The sequence below is a fragment of the Cenococcum geophilum genome, assembly GCF_001692895.1.
Source record: "Cenococcum geophilum 1.58 unplaced genomic scaffold K441scaffold_53, whole genome shotgun sequence".
NCBI classification, from domain to species: Eukaryota; Fungi; Ascomycota; class Dothideomycetes; order Gloniales; family Gloniaceae; genus Cenococcum; species Cenococcum geophilum.
This window is the reverse complement of record NW_027137611.1, coordinates 995,574-1,014,136: the sequence shown is the minus strand read 5'-3', so window position 1 is coordinate 1,014,136 and position 18,563 is coordinate 995,574. Positions and strand designations below refer to the sequence as shown.

Sequence of the window (18,563 nt, the reverse complement as noted above, 5' to 3'; positions counted from 1 at the left end):
ATGCGATATCCGTGTGCTCTTTCGCCTTCGCTGGGCGGCACGCACAGATCGCATCTCCTGTTCCGACTAATATTACACCATCTCGTCAATTCCGGTGGTTAGCGCAGCCACGTCTGCACGGCCTTACTTTCCCTTAAACAGCAAAAATACCAAAACTTCCCCTACAAAAAGGCCGTGCAGACGTGGCTGCGCTAACCACCGGAATTGATGAGATGGTGTAGTACAACTTCACTCTCGTTTCTACTAGTCCTACATGGCAATATTAGCGAACGCCTATCGCTGCACGCAAGGGCCGCCCTAGTTGCTAGGGAGATCGAATTGGGACTTGCCCAACTTACTCAAAACCGTGTTGTTCTATCCTCCCTCGACGAGGCTTCCTTCGTCCCTCCTTATTGCCTACGCCGCCTCTGCTGCCATCAAACTATCGCCCGAATTTATTACGATGGTCGCCAAGAAGCGGATACAATGCCGTTCAGCCGAGTTTTACACTAGAGGAGCTTGAGGAAATGGAGGACGATGAACGATCTAGAAGCCGCAGCGGGGGAAGGCCGACCGCGAATAGCTTCAAGTCCGTCAGAAGCAAGCCAAGCATATGGCTTCGCTACAATTACTATATACAGTTGGTGGTAATCAAGCGAAATTGGATGCACGTACCGAATTTAGATATCTCGCCGTTCTCGCTAAAAGGGGAAGGTAAAGCCGTCGTGCACAAAGCCGTCCACACGATAACTTTATTGCGGAACATTTCTGAGTCGTGTATCGCTTTGATCGGCTTGATTCCGGACCACTTGCCTCATTCCAGAAAAGATCTTATATAAAGACACTAGAATAAAGTATAAGAAGGCTCTATAATAATTAAGATCTCTACCTACGTTAAAATTAGAACTTAGTTATCCCTTAACCTGTCGATTTGGGTCCATAGCTTATCGATAAGCGCCAATTAGATTAACTAGATTTGATAGCCGTGCTCAGATATTTGAAGCCTTTGATATTGCTTAATTCTTATACAAAATCTCTATGCAAGCTTATCCTTTGGAATTAAGTCGCTCAATATAAGGCCGCTGGCGAGCATCGTTCCTGCAGAACGGTATCTTGCAGATACTATAGCCAAATTGAGTCAATGGTTGAATTCTATAGAGAGCACGCGTAGTCTTGTTCCCGGTATTTGCGCACAGACCACATGCTCTACGGACCCCGACGGATTAAGGGATATAATTAATCGTGGCTAGATTCCAATCTATCTCTTCAAACACGTGCATTTTTGGTCAATTTTTTGATTGGTGGCTGCGGCTCAGGGGCCTGCAAGTGGCGGGCTTGTTTTCCGGCTTTTTATAAGCAGTTTTTACTGTAAAAGGCAGGAAAATAGCCCTAACTTGCAAGCCCATGGTCCAACTAGCGAAGGTGCGCACTTATAAGAAGTAGGGCCTGAGCTATATATATAACGGGCTCGTACAAATGCCTCTGAATTATATAAGGATACTACGCTAAAGAGAAGAAGAGGGGGCCGCTAAGACGCTAGTAGTAAGCAAGCCAATAGCGATTTTCCATCCCGGGGATGGAAAATCCTAATTGGCTAGTTTCCACGTAATTTTACGTAAGCCTAATTATGACGACGGTGGTAGAATATAGTAGGATATGGTAGGTGGCGCGCCCTATATATATATAAGGTAAAAAAGCAAACGCTTTAGGTAGGCGGGTGAATTAACAACAGCTTTAATTAATGAGAACTAGCATATTCGAATTCAATTAGATGATGTTATTACTGCTTAAAGTTCTTAATGCAGAGACTTTAAGCCGTGCGCCGTGTGCACGTGACTCCCTATAGACCCTATCATCTATCTCTTCAAACACGTGCATTTTTGGTTAATTTTTTAATTAGTGGCTGCGGCTCAGGGGCCTGCAAGTGGCGGGCTTATTTTCCGGCTTTTTATAAGCAGTTTTTACTATAAAAGGCAGGAAAATAGCCCTAACTTATAAGCCTATAATCTAGGGAGAGCAAAGCATAACCGTAGCCAAATTAAGAGAAAAATATATGTAGAGAGATGCGTTTTAGGTGTTAGCCTTATATATAGGGCTAAGATAAAAAGAACGCTAATAGGGCGCCTAGTTAAAACCTTTATAAGAGGCGGAAGGTATCGGCCTATAAGGTTAAGTAATAAAGGCGGAAGGCATCTAACGTCCAGCGGCCTAGGCGTTAGATCTCCTTATTAGAGAAGCCGTAGTTTAGGGCGTATTAGGCCGCGCCTCTATAGAAGCTATAACCTGTATACTATGCGGCTAGGATGCCGTAGAGGTTTAGCCTTAATTTAAGCATCCTCCGCGCATATAAGGCGGAGAACGCTGCGCCACTAAATGCGGTAAATAGCGGCGCGGAGGGAGCCTGGGGGTCTAGGAGAAAAAGCCTCTATAGAGCTGCTACGGGGTAAGCCGCGTCAAAGGTAGCGGCTACTATGATTTAAACGCCCTGCTTATCTTTATCGGTCTTACTTTATTTAAGACAAAAAGTTAGGTGATCTCTAAAGGGGCTAAACTATACGTCTAAGTAAGTAGCCTTGGTCGCGGCAAATAACAGTTTAGACCGTTGCTTATTAGTATAGGAGATCTCGCCCATATAGAGGCACCCTACAAAGGCGAGGCAGAAGGCGGCGTTGGTATTTACCCCTGGGATTAAGTTGCTGCTAGTTGCGATCTTAGCAAAGATGCTGCGTAAGATTAATAACTTTGGAATAGCTTCTTTTAGGCTAGGATTAAGAGAGGTTGCCCTATTTAGTATGCGATAAAGTAACGCATTCTTAAATATTATAACTAGGAGAACATAGTTAACATATATAGAGCGGATTACGGCGAGGTATAAGCGTATAGTCTTTAGAGCTACCCTACCTATATACGAAGAACTATTGCTATACATTCTCTATGCTACCCATTCTATAAGGTTAGGCAACTGGGCTAAGTATAGCGCCACCGCCCTTATAGCGTAGAAGAATTCCCATAACTTTATACCTAAGGCGTACGTCTTACGGGTATTAGGCTTAATACCGTGCTATAAAAGGCTTAAAACCAAGTAAGATTAGCCTAATTAGGTAATAAAAGCAGGTGGCGGGCCTAGGAGGTCAATTAGCGAGCCTAAAGATTAGTTATTAGCGCCAAGAGATTAATCTAAGGATAGAGATTTTTAGCTATAGCCTAGTTAAAGCAGAAAAGTACATTAGCTAGTATATTGTCTTTAGATAAGATCTAGGAAGATTATAACTAGATATTAAATATAGCAGCCTAGACCAGGATTTATTAGAGAAGCAAATTGGTAGGGCTTTTAAGCACTATATTTTGCAGGCCTATAAGGGCAACTATATTGTCCGTATAGACGTAAATAGATAAATATTGCCAGGTAGGGCTCTATTTTATAAATGCGTTAGTAATAATAAGTACTTTAAGTATATTAATATGGGTATAGAGGTGCTTAGGGGCAGGCGATACCATAAAGAGGTTATCTTATAGCAGCGCAAAGGTATAAGGGCGCTATTAACTATAAGGAGTAGAATAGGTCTTAGTAGAGGAGTAGCCTAGGTAGCTATAAAAGAAGCTAGTATAACTATATTTAGATAAGGTATTTATAAAAAGATAGATCTAGGGGTAAATAACGTTCTCCTAAAAGAAACGGACCCTATTTCAGAGCGCTAAGGCTTTACTCTACTAAGCTAGGTTAGAGATTACCGCCAGTAGGATAGGTAAAGTGCGGCAATTTATAAGAGAGAAAGCTGTAATAAGGTCCCATAGTAATCTTAAGTAAAATCGCCCTAACTAGATAACTTTTATAGCCTAGGCGAGGCTACCTTTAAGTTACTAGTACTATTTAAAAGAGACTTAGGGCTTAAGGACAAAGGAGGTAAGTAGATCTTATAGTATTATCTACTTAATAGGGCTAAGGGATAGGGAGAAGGTATTAGTGTTAATTTAATAGCCTAATATATCTAACACTATGCTATAGGAGTCTTTAGCGGCGTTAGGAGGGAAACTAAGTAGTATAATTATAAAGTTATATATACGAACTACTAGCGCGTAGCTAGTGCCTAGGCGTAAGATAAATATAAAGTTATCTAAATAATAAACTAGTATAAAGAAGGTAATAATTATATAAAGGCGGCGTATAAAGACCTAATATAGGGCTTCTATAAAAAGGTTAAAGAGAAAAGATGTAGTGGCTAGACTAAAGGGAAGGCAGTATTTAGCGTATATTATCTTCTCCCACTTAAAACCTAGTAGGCGTTAGTTAGTAATAGCAACTAAGATATTCTAAAAAGTGTCTTTAAGATCGCGTTTAAGGATAACGGCGCCTCTCTTGGTAAGGAGAATAAGCGCTAGAATATCGTCTACGGTACTATAAGTAAGGGTAAAGTAGGCCTTTAGGATAGTAGTGTTAATAGAGAGACCTTAGCAGGGCTTAGGTAAAGAGAGATTATAGATATAGCGGAAGGTTTTATCTAGCTTAGGTATAAGACCTAAGGGGGAGCAGCAGATTGCTTTAGGCGGACGAATAGCGATACGGCTAATGGGTAGATCGGTAGTAATCTTTATAGTAATTACCCTAGGGTTAGTATTAGATAGGAGTTAATTTAAATATATACGTGCTAGTAATAAAGCTATAACTCTAATCCGCGCGCTATACGTTAGGATGCCCTTAATTAAGGGGCTAAGATCTCTAGGGTATAGGCATAGCTTATCCCTCTAGGCTAATGCGTTTAATAGCGACGGCAAAGTATTAAGTAGATACCCTAGGGTGAATACCTTAAATCTTAGCATTAAATTCGGGTATAAAGGGGGTATAAATTATTACGGAGACCCCTTACAGTCTTTCTTAACGTAATTCCCTCTATATGCTTTATAGAGATATTAATAGGAGTATAGTAATTTAAAGCACAGCCAGCCTATATTCTAATTACTATATACCTAGCCCTATAGGGATAAGGTGGATATATCTGCCTAAGGGCGTTTAGATAATAAACTACTATAGGAGGATAATAGTGCTGGGTATAGGGTGGCGAAGTTATAGTTAGCTATTTATAGTTTAATAGGGATAGCCTAGTTAGTAGGGTTAGTTTAACCTAGCCTTATAGCTCTCTAGTAGATAACTATAGCTAAATTAAGGACGCTATTCCAGACGAACTGTACGGAGAAGCCTATAATAGCTTAGTAGAATTTTGCTATTATAATAGCTAAGGGGGTTAATATAGCCTAGAGGGTTTAAACGATAATACTATAGTTAGTAAAGCCCTTAAGCTAAATACCTACTAAGGAGAAGTCCTTTCTAAAGCCATTACTAGAGGCAATAACTCTTCCGTTTACCGTTAACTCTATCCAATTAGAGTTAATCCTAGATAGGTCATTGCGTAGCTTTACGAGGTTCTCTAAAATAAAAACGCCCTTTTAAATTACGGTAACTTTAGAGACTAGGATCCTAGGAAGAAGCAGGTCTAGGCTCTTTACGGTAAGAGGGAGAGAAGACTTACTAGAGTTAATATCTACCGCGTTAATTATAGTAGGGTTCTTCTTAATAGCGGCGAGCCGAGCCTAGTGTATTTCTTCCGTAGCTAACTTCGCCTAGGCTATAGAAGCAGCGAGTGCTTTAAGGGTAGCCTAGTTTAAAGCTGCCTTATAAGCGCGCTCCTGCTTATAGTCTTTTAGCTCTTATTTATAAATGTCCTATAGGCGCTTTTTAGCTGCAGTTACGGCTACCGTAGAGGGCGTAGGGGCTATAGTCACGGGGAAGCGACGCGTCTATAAGCCTTTGCTATTAAAAACGCGAGAATAAGAGCGTGTGTTATGTGCGGGGGCATCTTTAGAAGAGTCTGTTATACGGAGTAGACGGGATGAGTAGGTATTAGATGGCGGAGAGGAGCGGCCTGAATTCGAGGTTTTGAGGGAGGAGATTCGACGGTTAAACAAGATTAGGATAAATAAATCAACAGCAGCTTCAATTAACGAGAACTAGCATATTCGAATTCAATTAGATAATGTTGTTGCTGCTTGAAGTTCTCAATGCAGAGACTTCAAGCCATGCGCCGTGTGCACGTGACTCCCTATAGACCCTATCATTAACCACGCGAAGCCCCTAAGCTAAGCTAAATCAGGGTAATTCTAGACGAGTCAAGAACTCTACTATAAGATCTATCTCTGCCCTCTATAAAAGCCCTTGTAATTATTAAACTGTAGCAAAGTATACTAGAGGTAATTTTAAGCTTAACGCAACTATATTAACCTACTTATATCACTTTTAGAGTACTACCTTATTCCGGAACAATTTAATCCAGAATTAAGACGATTAAAACAGTACACGGCTTATTCTAGAATAAGGACGACTCGTTCCGGAATATTGTATGTACCAGTAGTAGTCGGAACATCTCCTTTAGCTTTTCCTTTTTCTCTCGACAGTCATGTCACCGACTAACTACCTTCGCCAATAGAACGATCAAGCACGGCAGCGAGAGGCCATGCTCGATCTACTTTTTCCATATGCTACAAAAAGACACGCCGTAAACCCGTCATAAACCCGTCCCTTCTCCTCGTCAGCTCTTTCGCACGGTCCACTACCATGAGCTGCTAAATCAGGAAGTTCGGCCTCAATCCCAGGGACCGCGCTCCGTGTCAGCCTGCGGGATATGCTGATTGCATGTGTTTAGGGGCGTCACGGCATCCCGATTTAGGGCCCGTGGGAGTCCGGGGGAAGCCTCGTTGCTAGACTGGCCGGCGTTTTGCTCATCCGAACGATTCCCGCAGGCCCAGCCTTTTTTTTCTTTATATACGCACCCGATCGGCCCCGGCCCCTTTGGCGAGATGTCGCTCCGCACGCTTCCGGAGGGTGGTGCTTGACAGGCGGATTCCTAAGAAGCCAAGTCCGACTTTCTTGGAGTCACTGTAGCGCAGCCCAGGCCCTCGAGAGCGCCTGCCGTGATCGTAAACCCGTCCGTGACTTCCTAACCAGGACGTGAGGCGAGCGCTGGCGGAGGCACAGCCACCATGCGAATAAGAGTGAGATGCTCGAACGCTACATCTTTTCTAGAAGCTGGTACAACGAAGCTGCAAACCGGAACCACTCGCGTTTTGAAATGTTTTGCGAACGCGAATCCGAGCGCTAGTCTCCAGACCACCACGGCACTGCAGCATCGCCTGGAGCGTGCGCTGCTGCGGTACAACGTTAGCAACGCAGCGAAGGCCGTGCTGTCACAAACAGTAGGTAGAGCGCCAGCTAGCACGATGGAATGTTGATAGAATAATGTTGTTTTCAATTCTTCTCTTTCTCCGTCTCTCACTCTTACACAGCTTCCCCGCCTCATCTAATTAGGATGAGCGCATAGTCTCGATAGCGACAGAAGACACGCAGCTATATATGCCGCTACCAACACATCCACCAACCGTTCATTCATCCCCAACACGCAACAACCGACCAGCCCCAATTCCATTACCCTGACCGTAGTAGAAGCAGCATACCATAGCGCACCAAAGCGCAGGACGCCCGGCCAGAACAAAAGAGAGTGATATCCACAGACTACCAGAGAGAGCGCAAAAAGAAGAATGGTGCATGAAATCGACCCGAGACCGGCTTCAATGCTTTCCAGAAAAAAATGGGCCATGAAATGGCCACCTCCAACCGTTTCCAGAGCGGAAGTAAGAAGGGAGATAAAGAGAGAGACTACACCGAGCGCCTTGCGACACCGCCAGTCAAGAAACCTGAACCCGGTATAACAAACGCCCACCCATCCAGTCCCAATTCGTAACAAGCAAGCAAAGACCGCCGAAAGAAAAGCCCGAAGTTGCATATAGCCAGAGCAGGAGGAGACGACGAAAACAAGGACGATGCCCGATGCCGAAGACGCAGACCGAAGCAACGACAACAAAAGCCGCTGCCCTACGGCCACAGCTTGAACCGCACGCTCCGGCTCTGGGGCCGCGCAGGGAGGCGTACCTGCCCAGAGTCAGCATCTGACTCCTCAGCGGGCGCGATGTGGACCTCTACCTTGGTCTTCGCCGTAACACCCCCAAACCCGACGACCAGCTTTTGGACCGAGTCCCCGCTGCCGACGAGGCTGGGCTCCCGCGGCGACACGCTGGACCCGCTGCTGTTAGACCCGCCGCCGCTGTCGCGGGCGCGGTTCCCGCCTGTGATGGTCACGGTGCGCACGGTGTCGCCGTTCGCGGTCGCCTTGTCGAAGCTGTGAATTTCCCAGCCGGAGACGTTGGGGTCGGGCTCGGCGACGGTGGGGCGGTTGTGGGAGTTGATGCCGTGGGAGTTGGTGCTGCGGGAGTTGGGCTTGTTCATCAGCTCGGTGGAGATGAGGACGCGGCGGGTGAGGGTGTAGAGCAGGGCGTCGAGCCAGCCGCAAGACGTGATGAGCGAGCCCGCGACGCAGTAGTAGGTGTCCGGCAGCGTGACGCCGGTCATGGCGGCCATGCGGCCGGCGGCGAGCGGCAGCGTCAGGATCATGTAGATGGCCGGGTACAGGATCATGTAGCGCGTTGCTTTGGTCAGCTCGCTCCCGTTCGAGCTCCGCGGGTTGTTCATGTGCACGATGCTCTTGAGTTGTCCGCGTAGCCGCACGAATATCACGCCGTAGATGATCATGGTGCCGAATTCGTCGATGAAGATCCAGATGTAGTGCAACCAAAGCCGCTCCATTTCGTATTTTTGTGATATCCAGCACTGGTTGTTTGTTAATTACCTCTGTTCTGTTCGATCGCTCGCCTTTGCTTTTCCTCGGGGTTGAGGACTCACCCATGCTCCTGCTCGCGTGAAAAGGTGATCTCCATGCATCAGAGGTCCCACTATCGTCAAAACCAGTGCTAGACCCCAGATTGCAACGACAGAGGAAACGAAGAGCCTATACGGCGGTCTATATCCCTTGACCACCGACAGCCAGGTGTGGATAGCAATTGCCAGAACGAAGAATCCGCTCGAGACGTCGCCCATGTGCAGTAGTCCCGCCTGCCCGTAGCATGCCCCCGTCGGTGCTATGATCTTGTCTATGCTGATCCAATGGAAGCTGAATAGGAATGATATTGACTGCATCATATCCGCCAAAATCAGGTTGTAGATTAACACTACATACTGATTATATCCAACATAAGTGCGGTAGTGGCTTTGCCACGAGATCAGACGGTAGGTGATCCATGAGAATAAGGCGAAGGTTGATATAACTGAGAGAAGAGCAAAGACCCCGACTGGCTTTAGGCCTATCCGAAGGTCGTGGGGAAGTGGGTCTAGGCTGTAAGGATAAGGGAAGTACGAGGGTTCAGTCCGAGGCAGCGGAGGGGTGGAGGGAGTGGGAGCCATGGTTCCAGGTGTACGGGGCTCGACGGCTCAATTGTAGGTTGTGGTGAAAGTGGAGAGTGAATTTCGGCCTAAAGATGCATTTTTCAATTCCTGTTCCGAATTTTTGGTGAATACTAGCGCAGCGAAGGTGAATAGTCCAAAGTCCAAGTGGTGCCTGATATCGGTAGTGAAGGTGGTCAAACAAGACGACGGACGTTTGCTTGAGTTACCTTTTGCTTTGAAGTGAGAGTGAAGGTCAAAGATGAGAAAAAAGCACAAGAGAGCGATAGCCGTCCCAGTAATAATAAAATGCGGAGCACGCCTTACCGGCCTTATTGCTGCGGGTTATGCGCAGGTGTCGACCGGAATTTGAGGCTATCCCTTGACCCGTTAACTTGGGCACGCAGGTTATCGATAAGAGCCCACCAATCAGATCAGTAGGATTCGGTAGCCGTGCTCAGGAATACAAAATTCGGGGAGTGGCCAAGGCTTCGGGGGGGGGTTTTTCGCCGACTTATTTGGGGGAATCTTATATTGAGTCTTCCGAACAAGATCTGCATCAATTCTAGCATGATTAGAAGACATGGTGGTGATGTATTTGATGGTTGAATTCTACGCGTTGTTCTGATTCTGGTGTTCGCGCACGGGCCTTCCCCTCTGCTCGCCCTGACGGGTCAAGGGATATATTGTCCTAATTTGCGCTGCCAATAGGACCGGTCTTTTTGGTGCCAATTGACGGTCAACACCAGGCGCATGGTCGACAGCAGCTAACTACTCACTAATCAGCGCGTCAAAACAAACCAGTCGAACGAAGGGGCAAGCCATTGGTAAAAGGTCGATCATAGTCCAAGCAATAGCAGCACATCACCCCTGCAACGAGAGCGACGGCATCTGGGTCTGGTACTCTAAAGCGAACTAAAAGCGAACTAAAGCGATATCAGATGAGCCGGCGAGCAAAGGTCTTTAAAACTAGATCCTGTTTGGCATTGCGATGGCACAGCGATGGTCTCCCAGAACCAAGAGCTTGTGTGTCTTGAGTTTCACGAAAACGGGCATGCAAGACGGGCCTCCAAGCACCCTTGGGAGGTCGTGCATCTAGCCGCTTAGTGGAGCATAGGGATCATTGGGCCCCGGCTATTCAGCCAGCAGACGCCCAGACGGAACTATGTAATCCCAACGCCGCAATTGAACGCCGTTCCTTTGCCCGTTCCCCGTGCTTTGCTAGTTGCTCGCCGCGATGCTGTGGCGCGAACGATTCAGTCTCATGGGAGGTGAAGTGGTTAGAACTCAGCACGCTCTGCCGACGTTGCAGCGATGCGGCTTTGTTACGGGAAGAATGACTAGGCCGATATCTAGGACTCAAAGATTTACGTGAGCGGATTTCCTCGACAGCCGCTTGTTGGGGCTGGATCAAGGACAGGCTCGGAGGTTACCGGCGGCACTCCAAGCGCATTATTCGGAGAATGCCACGTTGGTAAGGTCGACGGGCTTGAGTCTTGGGTCGTCGGCCCGATGCTGGCTTTCGTGGGGTGATGTTCATGCTCGTCGTGTTTGGCGTCAGCCGATAAAGCTTAGCTCCGAGCAAGCAACTTCGTAGGGTATAGCCACGGTGGAATTTTGCAATTTTCCGGGACTTCCAAAGTGATGTGCGGATTATTAGCGCCTTGGCATAGAATGTATGAGAATGTTCACTTTCTCCCTGCAAGTCCGCTGAGCCGCTAATAATCCGTCCATGTTACCCTTCTCTGCTGTCCGGGGTCCATCCGTGGGTCCGTCATCCTGCGATGCCCGATGCGGAAAATGGCAATATATCGTGAAACTGATAGTCCATGCTCTTATTATCCGCCGCCCGGTTTCTGACTCTCAAGCGACCATTTGGACCTCTGTCCGAGGCTGATGCGAAGTGATCACCTCGAGCTCCCTAACAACTGGAATCCAAAGTACTAGGCAGGGCGTTATGCCATCAGAAAATCAGTGCAGTGATGATCTTGGATCGCTATGCATTTCTCCACCATGACTCGAGCGCGATTGCGTTACAGCACCCTGACGTTTCGACGACTCGAGGGGCAACAATGGTGAAAGCAGCAAGTCGATCCTGACACCCCTCTTGAAACCATTGAAGACTTGCTCAATCGCTTTCCCCTTAAGGCTTAACTTGGGCAGCACGAGGGGTCATCCACCCGTGACCATCAGCCAGCTTATACCATGCACTATTCTAACATCAATGCGGCGGGGCACACCAAAACTCTCTTCGAAGACTACCTCACCGTATGCGATCATATCAAACGGGAACTGCTCAAAAGGGGCACTGCTTGACCTTGAAGGCGATCAGACTCGTCTGTCTGTCGTCCGCTGCTATCAGATTATCCATATGATTCTCACCCAATTTACCGCCAGACATGGATGGATACGCCTAGCTCTCTAGGCGTACGAAGAATTCTCACCGCACGAGTGCATCGACTATTCTTCAATCTCACTATCCAAGCCGGTCTACGGTGACGGAGACCGTCATCCTGATCGGTATGTGGATCAGTCGGGCCTGTAGCACACAATGCGGCCCGACTCTATCCCTGAACTTTGCCTCAATGGGCCAACCCTGCATGCTTGCTTCTATTGTAGAGTACTTCATACAACTACTGCAGCCTGGCACCACTCTGGGCCTACAAATTCCGACAAACATTATGCAAGGATCTCGACTGTGGAGAGAACACTGCGGACTGCATTGACACGCCCAAGATCGGCCATAATCCCGTACAGAGCCCCTTCATGCCGCCGAACAAGCTGATGTAATGAATTGGTAGTGTACAGTCCTGCGCGAGTGTGGTCGCACGCTGGAACGCAGACAAGGCAATCTCAGGCGGCGCGCAACCACATCAACCATCTCGAGCCGATTCAGCCCCCACAGGTTTTTCCACCACAGGCTCTTCCACAATACACTTGAACCACCTGCATCATCCCGGAAGTTTGTACGCCGTAACTTTAGAATTCTTATATTCCGTTCCGAAACACAGTCTTGGGGCCCGATTTCTCGATCAAGATTCAGGCTATGAAAGATCGCTGATACAAAGGCTTAATATTTAAACATTCCAAGTTTCTTGCTTTCGAACATGATCTCGGGCCTGCGGTCGCCGTATCGCGGGCAGCAGCTTTAAAATGTCAGTTGCCACGCTGAATGTGGACAGATGTCGTGGCCGCGTAAGATATCAAGACGGATGGTATCATGACTCTGCCCCTAAAAACAATTCAGGACTCCCGCTCGGGTAGTATTCGATCTCTCACAGCAAGATGTAAGACAACACCGTCACAACCCGTAGTGAATATTCTTACCACAAAAGGCCCACGGCTCCACAAAATGTCAATTCTACGTCCCGCGAAGCTTGTTTCTAGCACCAAGGGCGCAGATCTGCAGCCCTAAAAAAATCAATATGAGTGGAACGGCGATCACCATGAACGCCCTGTTACGATCCCAGGTCCCGTGCATTGTGCAAACTTGCAGGGCACTGACTCAGGACCGGATTAAAGTTTTCAATTGCAAATGAGCTATTACCTCTTCCGGCATCGTGGCTTGAGACGACGGGCGAGGTGATCCTGCCCTATAGTCCTTTTCGCTCTATTCGAGAACTATAAGCGCCTATCTTCATCGACCAGGACATGGAACTTGCAATCTTTTCGACAAAAAAAGTTTGCCAGCAACCCCTACTCGAGCCTCGGTATCGGGTTCGGCATCTTCCCGCTCGACCAACACCCATCCCTCAACGCCTCTTTCGGCACTTAATGAATTAACAGCGGGAAAGAAATTAACTAGACAACACCACTCAACAGCACCACAACCAAGCCCACAACCACCCAACCGCCAACTCAAGCCTCCCGCACCCGCCTCGCCGCCTCCCACCCCATTCCCGTTCCACCACATCACATCTCTCCCGATACCAGGAACAACCTGCCACCTCCACCAAGCCCAAACGCCACCCCTCACCCAACGCCCTGCATCTGCGTCCCTCCCTCCCTCTCTCCCTCCCTTACCACCACCACCACCATCACCAGCACGCCCACGCCCACGCAAGCGCGCGCACCCGGATCCGGCTGCCTCGCCACCCGTCCCCGAGCTCCCACTTTCCCATGCGCGCTCGTTGGTCGGCGCGGGATGCAAGAAGGTGGGCCGTGGATGATCTGCGCTTGGGTCTGTTATAGTGTCTGACTCGCGGTGTCGGGGAGGCATGCATGTGAAGGGTGGATGGGTGGTTAGGGGTGAGGCGCGTGTAAGGCGGTGGTGGTGATGAGCGGGAGTGCAGATCTGGAGATGGGGGATGAGGCGGCATTGATCGGATCGGCGGGGTCGGGTTGCGAGGGCTGGGGTTGGGGCGGTTTGCCCCTAGGTTGTTGCGGTTGGATGGAGTTTGTGGGTGGTTGTGGAGGAGGTGGTGGTGTTGGGTTTGTCTGTTTAGTGGAAAGTCTGTTTTGCGAGTGCTAGATCGTTGGAAGGTTGAATAGGGCGGCTACATAGAGCAAGTTTTGCAGTCAGACGTAAACATACAAGCTGAGTTTCAGAAACTCATATCGTGCACTCGTTCTATGTCAAGTCTGCACTGTGCATTCAAGCCAGTTGTTACCACCTGGTTAATCTCTACAGTTCTCAAAGCCTCAGACCTCTTAAGAAAGTCACAGAAAGATAAAAATACCGATTTAGAGCAGTAGAAGCATCACTAATGCCTCAGGACGGATAAAAAAAATACCAGAATCCACGCACATAACTTACGTATCCGTAAGTATAGCTGCAGTTAAATGGAATCTGGGCGGTACGGGCATTCTATAATATATACTATTGCAAATAAAAGCTCTTCTAGAGGGGCTGTAGGCCATATCAACATTATCAACCTAAGAAATTCCTCTAGTCAATAGCCTGCAGTCTACTTATTATAAACACCCCGCTCCTATGAACATCCTCAGTGATCTATTTGGACCGGCACGAACACTCGCGCCAATTGGATCAAAAATGGCGGGCTAACCTATATAGGTAACTATTATTCCTATTTAGGTATGGTACATAGGATTTGGACTGGAGCATTGGAGTGGGTTTGACCTCAGATCCACGCCACGCCAGCCCCCATCTCATCCACACAGTACTTGGGGATCCCACGTGAACTAGCTACCTTGCCCTTCAAATATGCAGATATCCGCACACCTCGATGGCATACCTGACACATCCGCGTACGAGCTCCTCTGTATAAGCAGTTTGGTGATCATACTACTTAGGGGGTTCATCTTGTCGCCTCGTCCGCATTAGAGTCTCACACAGCTAGTAATGTGTTCAGTGGTCTGGGATTTCGTACAAGGATGGCCCGATAGTATTGCTAATTTAGACTGAGCCGAATTCGATAGATCAGCTCTCCTCATTCTTCCATTAGACTCAGGCGAGCGGAGACCCCATTTTTAGTTTTCGGACACCCCTATTTAGAATTGTGTGCTTTCAAAACCTCTCGGAAGAGAATAGCAAAACGAGCCATAGTCGAGTAGCTTCCTAGATCTGCGGATTTGCACTCATGACCCTCCGAGTCGTCCCCGTGCTCTTCCAACCCCTCTTCTTCCCACTCATAGTGGAGTGATTCGGTACGCGCAACGATCTGCGTGATTTCGTCCAATCCGTCGGCGGGGTTGTCCTTCTCCGCACGTGGTCGGTAGCGGTGAGTGTCGATATAGCTAGACAGCATTGGCTTGAGGATCCTGAGTGCCCACACTTTCGCATTCTCCAGTATGCATTCAAGCTGAAGACTACCCCAAGCAGTTGCTATTGAACTTTCCCACACGCATATCATTTTCTAGCAAAGTATCGTCAGTCGGATACCAGATCTACGCACTGGAAGATAGGTTAGACTCACGTGTTCAGGTAAAGGAGCTTCACGAGGCAAAGAGGAATAAGCTAGCCACAGTTTCACCTTAGGTCCCTGGAACGTGAGACATATTACCGGCGGAACGTGGCAATGTTCTTCCTTGTTGGAGGCATGCTCGGCCAACACTTCGAAAATTCGCAAAGCCACTGAAGCCCCATTTGCAGCCTGACAGTATAGTTTCTCCACCTCAGCTTGGCTCACAGCATCGTGCTTTATTTCAACTATAAGCCAGGGGAAGCAGTAGTAATCTGCGAGGCTCAAGTCTAGGCCCGCACTTTGCAGACTTGTGATAGGAGATGATATTAACCCTTTGGACCGAAGGTCATAAAGAGTTCTGATTTCAAAATTGAGGAACTGGCTATCCATCTGGCAGCCTCTACGAGGTTCGGGCGTCTCGTTAATTGCGAAAGCAAAGAATATATCCGGCATAGGATCTGTCAATCTAGCCTCGCCGTTCTTGCGATCGTGAAAAGATCCGGCTTCCGTCCATCGAGTTCGATGACCTCTCCTGGGAAAAGCTTAACATCCCTTCTATAATCGAATGTTCATGACTGAAAACTTACACGACATAGCTATCAAAAGCCTGGTGAATGAATTTAAATCTAGTGAATTTAATGCTCTTTCTTTTAGAGTGGAATGGCTTATATAACATACCCCGGCAGCGTATAATTAAGCTGCACTTGATCTTCGAACTCCTTGAAGAAAAACTTCTCAATATGTCTCTGCCAGTGATCCTCCTTATAGCCCCTTCCCACACAGCTCTCCGCTTTTTCCGCACCTTTACAAGACGCTTCCAAAATTTCTCTTCTCTTTGATTCGGCCAATTTCACCTCTTTCTCTCGAATGTACTGCTTTCGAGGGAGAGGATAGAACGCGTTCGGCTCCGACTCCTTTATCTCGGAAACCAGCGATTTATCGAGAAGGTCTTCATCGGCTTCGCATATGATGCTTTCGAAATCCGTCAAGATCCTCCGCAACCTGTTCACATATGTGGGGAATCGGTAACCTGAATCGCTGGAGTGATAGATTGACTGGCTGTAAACAATATTGTGCTCTCGCAACACGTCTCGACTAAGCCTCGCGCTTTGACCTTTCTTTTCCTCCCGCGATGCCATTTTTGAACACGGAGTTGGGAAACAAGTGTGAGTAAAGAAAAAGGTACATTTTTGTGTCGCGCGGATCCGCAGGAGATTCGCGATTTCTAGGGGTGCTGTGCCGCAAACCCGCCTAATTGTTGACCGAGCGCTGATCACTGATCAAATTGAGACTAGATCAGGGGTATCTTGGTCTTGTATATATATTCATTCCTCTTTGTAGATCAATCTACACACGAGTTCGTTCCTGACCTGGTATTTCCGGTCGACACTAATCGTGATCTAACAAGCGCGCGCAAGTGGGTCCAGTGCGGCTTACAACCCCCTCCCATGAACGGATTATTTAAGGAATAGCTTGATGAGGTAATTGAGCCTATGCATAGGTGCCGTAGATGTATACATAGGTATCGTAGGTGAGCAGCCGAACTAGGCGCTAGGTTCGCTCAAGTTTCAGCTCAGGGCGGCTCACCCTCGCTTCGGATTAAAGCGGCGGCTGCTCAGGTTCAAAGACGGAAATGGATCTTAGTGAGATGAGTTTTCATTAGAGACTATAGGTAGTACCAACGAATAATCATACAAAGATAAAAACTAGAAATTTCTTTATCACACGCCTGAATTTTAAGATGAGACAACATCATCCACCCATCCTAAGCAACCGTCAACATTTCACCAACGGGTTGACGTGTGATATCGCTGATGGAGAAATTGGACTTCCGCCAGCATCAATATCTACTTTATGGCTGCAAGTGTTTGAGTTTTATTTGCGCGGTTTAACTATAAGAGGTCGAGTATTTACGAGTGTTATAGTGGACCCAAGAAAGCTCAGGGAGATGAATACGATTACGGGAGAGTGCCTACACTGTTCCCTAAATCAGAAATGTGCGCTGCGTATGAATGCTGCGACAGAAAGCTGTACCACCGAAGCAGAGTTGGCCAATGAGGGAGTTGTGCAACCCACCCCTGATAGTGCTCAGCGTCCAATGTGTTTCGCAAGGGCATTCAAGCCACTAACGGATCTCGTATCCGGTTGCCTTGTACGGTCCATAGACTAGAACCTTCGTTGTGTTTTTGTACATGAAAAGAACAACGCCTCCACTAATCTCATCGCAATTTTCTTTTCTACCTTTCAACCGATTTGACGCTTGCTAGCCTGGTTCAAAAGATGTCACTTCGCCAGCTTAGACAGAAAGTCTGGTTAGTTGCGTTCTTTATTGTCACGTTCTCTTATAATCGGGGGCTTCAATATTGTACGCTTGAGCCGATTGCGAAGATATTGGAGAGTGAAAAGAATTCAATCTGTCTGGGGCCGCTGCTTCACGATTTCAAGAAAAGGAAAGAGCAGGAAATTTATTTCGTCCAAAGAGCGGTCAGTGAAGGCCACAATAGACGTCTTGTGGCACTAATAGGCATCATTAGGCCGCACTGTCAGCAGCAGCAGTGATCGGTTGCTTCTCATGGCCAAATGTTGATAAATCCTTCTGGCTTGCTCAGCTTGCCTGGCACATTAGCTTCTGGCTCTCTGTTTTTGCATTGATCAGTTCAGCTCAACAAAGGCTTCTCGAGAAATTACCAAACGGACCACATGATATGCCGGACGTTCAGGTCCGAAAAACTCTCCGTTTAATGCTTAAGCCCTCCAGCACCCCGACCCAGGTCACAGATAGTGGTCCTGATCGTGCGAGGTTGGAAGCAGACCCTAAAATGGTATGGGTTTGGCAAAGCCCCTTGATGCTTATGAGCTTCTCTTGGGTCACTTTCCTGGTTGGATATGAACTTTATCTCTTAACGCCGCTGATACGTCAAGATGTGTGGACCGTTGAAAGCGCTGTAAGTATAGCCACGTAAGTCCTTGGACACCAGCTGATTGGCCCAAGAGCGCTGTTATTGCAACAGTGGTTGGTGCATTAGTTGTTGCAAATTTCTTCGCTAGCTCACTGCTAGCAAAGTGGGTGATCGCGGAAGTAGATCAAATAGCACTGCTGATACCGGCGATGCCATTGACCAATGCCGCTCCTGGCTTCACAGTAGAGCAGAACATTGAAATCCAGAGCCCTGAGGTGTAAGAAATATAGAAAATTATTGGTATGCTATTACTGTTAATGAAGGAAAGGCTTGTGGGTGGATGGAGTGAAGATAAAAACATCAAGCCTGGAATGGAATGGTTACGAGACCTGCAAGATCACGTCAATGGAGCGTTAATCATAATTTCATAGTTAAGGTTTCGATTTGGATAACTTATGATAATATTGATATAATCATAGGAATCAAGTCCGTTTACAA

The 18,563-nt window shown here is 47.4% G+C and overlaps 6 protein-coding genes across 6 annotated transcripts; 1 reads left to right on the top strand and 5 right to left on the bottom strand.

The window, feature by feature from the left end:
* Positions 1 to 7,294: 7,294 nt before the first annotated feature.
* Positions 7,295 to 7,963, bottom strand: K441DRAFT_270254 (uncharacterized protein). The gene has a single exon (XM_067640873.1). It carries the CDS (start codon positions 7,809 to 7,811, stop codon positions 7,329 to 7,331), a length of 483 nt encoding a protein of 160 aa, XP_067499313.1. The 5' UTR covers positions 7,812 to 7,963; the 3' UTR covers positions 7,295 to 7,328.
* K441DRAFT_680852 (family A G protein-coupled receptor-like protein) lies at positions 7,901 to 9,322 on the bottom strand (the record flags this gene model as incomplete). Its single annotated transcript, XM_067651409.1, has 2 exons — positions 7,901 to 8,692; positions 8,765 to 9,322. The coding sequence occupies 2 exons, from the start codon at positions 9,320 to 9,322 to the stop codon at positions 7,901 to 7,903; spliced, it is 1,350 nt and encodes a 449-aa protein (XP_067499312.1).
* A 385-nt stretch (positions 9,323 to 9,707) lies between these two features.
* On the bottom strand, positions 9,708 to 9,985 carry K441DRAFT_667175 (uncharacterized protein). Its single transcript, XM_067649775.1, has one exon. It carries the CDS (start codon positions 9,884 to 9,886, stop codon positions 9,731 to 9,733), a length of 156 nt encoding a protein of 51 aa, XP_067499311.1. The 5' UTR covers positions 9,887 to 9,985; the 3' UTR covers positions 9,708 to 9,730.
* Positions 9,986 to 13,275: 3,290 nt separating this feature from the next.
* On the bottom strand, positions 13,276 to 13,865 carry K441DRAFT_667173 (uncharacterized protein). Its single transcript, XM_067649774.1, has one exon. It carries the CDS (start codon positions 13,618 to 13,620, stop codon positions 13,339 to 13,341), a length of 282 nt encoding a protein of 93 aa, XP_067499310.1. The 5' UTR covers positions 13,621 to 13,865; the 3' UTR covers positions 13,276 to 13,338.
* Positions 13,866 to 14,296: 431 nt separating this feature from the next.
* Positions 14,297 to 16,512, bottom strand: K441DRAFT_644345 (uncharacterized protein). The gene is made up of 4 exons (XM_067646749.1): positions 15,844 to 16,512; positions 15,753 to 15,791; positions 15,178 to 15,697; positions 14,297 to 15,117 (listed from the first exon to the last, which is right to left on the bottom strand). The coding sequence occupies exons 1-4, from the start codon at positions 16,302 to 16,304 to the stop codon at positions 14,749 to 14,751; spliced, it is 1,389 nt and encodes a 462-aa protein (XP_067499309.1). The 5' UTR covers positions 16,305 to 16,512; the 3' UTR covers positions 14,297 to 14,748.
* Positions 16,513 to 17,445: 933 nt separating this feature from the next.
* Positions 17,446 to 18,128, top strand: K441DRAFT_582563 (uncharacterized protein; the record flags this gene model as incomplete). Its single annotated transcript, XM_067644466.1, has 2 exons — positions 17,446 to 17,649; positions 17,700 to 18,128. The coding sequence occupies 2 exons, from the start codon at positions 17,446 to 17,448 to the stop codon at positions 18,126 to 18,128; spliced, it is 633 nt and encodes a 210-aa protein (XP_067499308.1).
* Between the last annotated feature and the right edge of the window lie 435 nt (positions 18,129 to 18,563).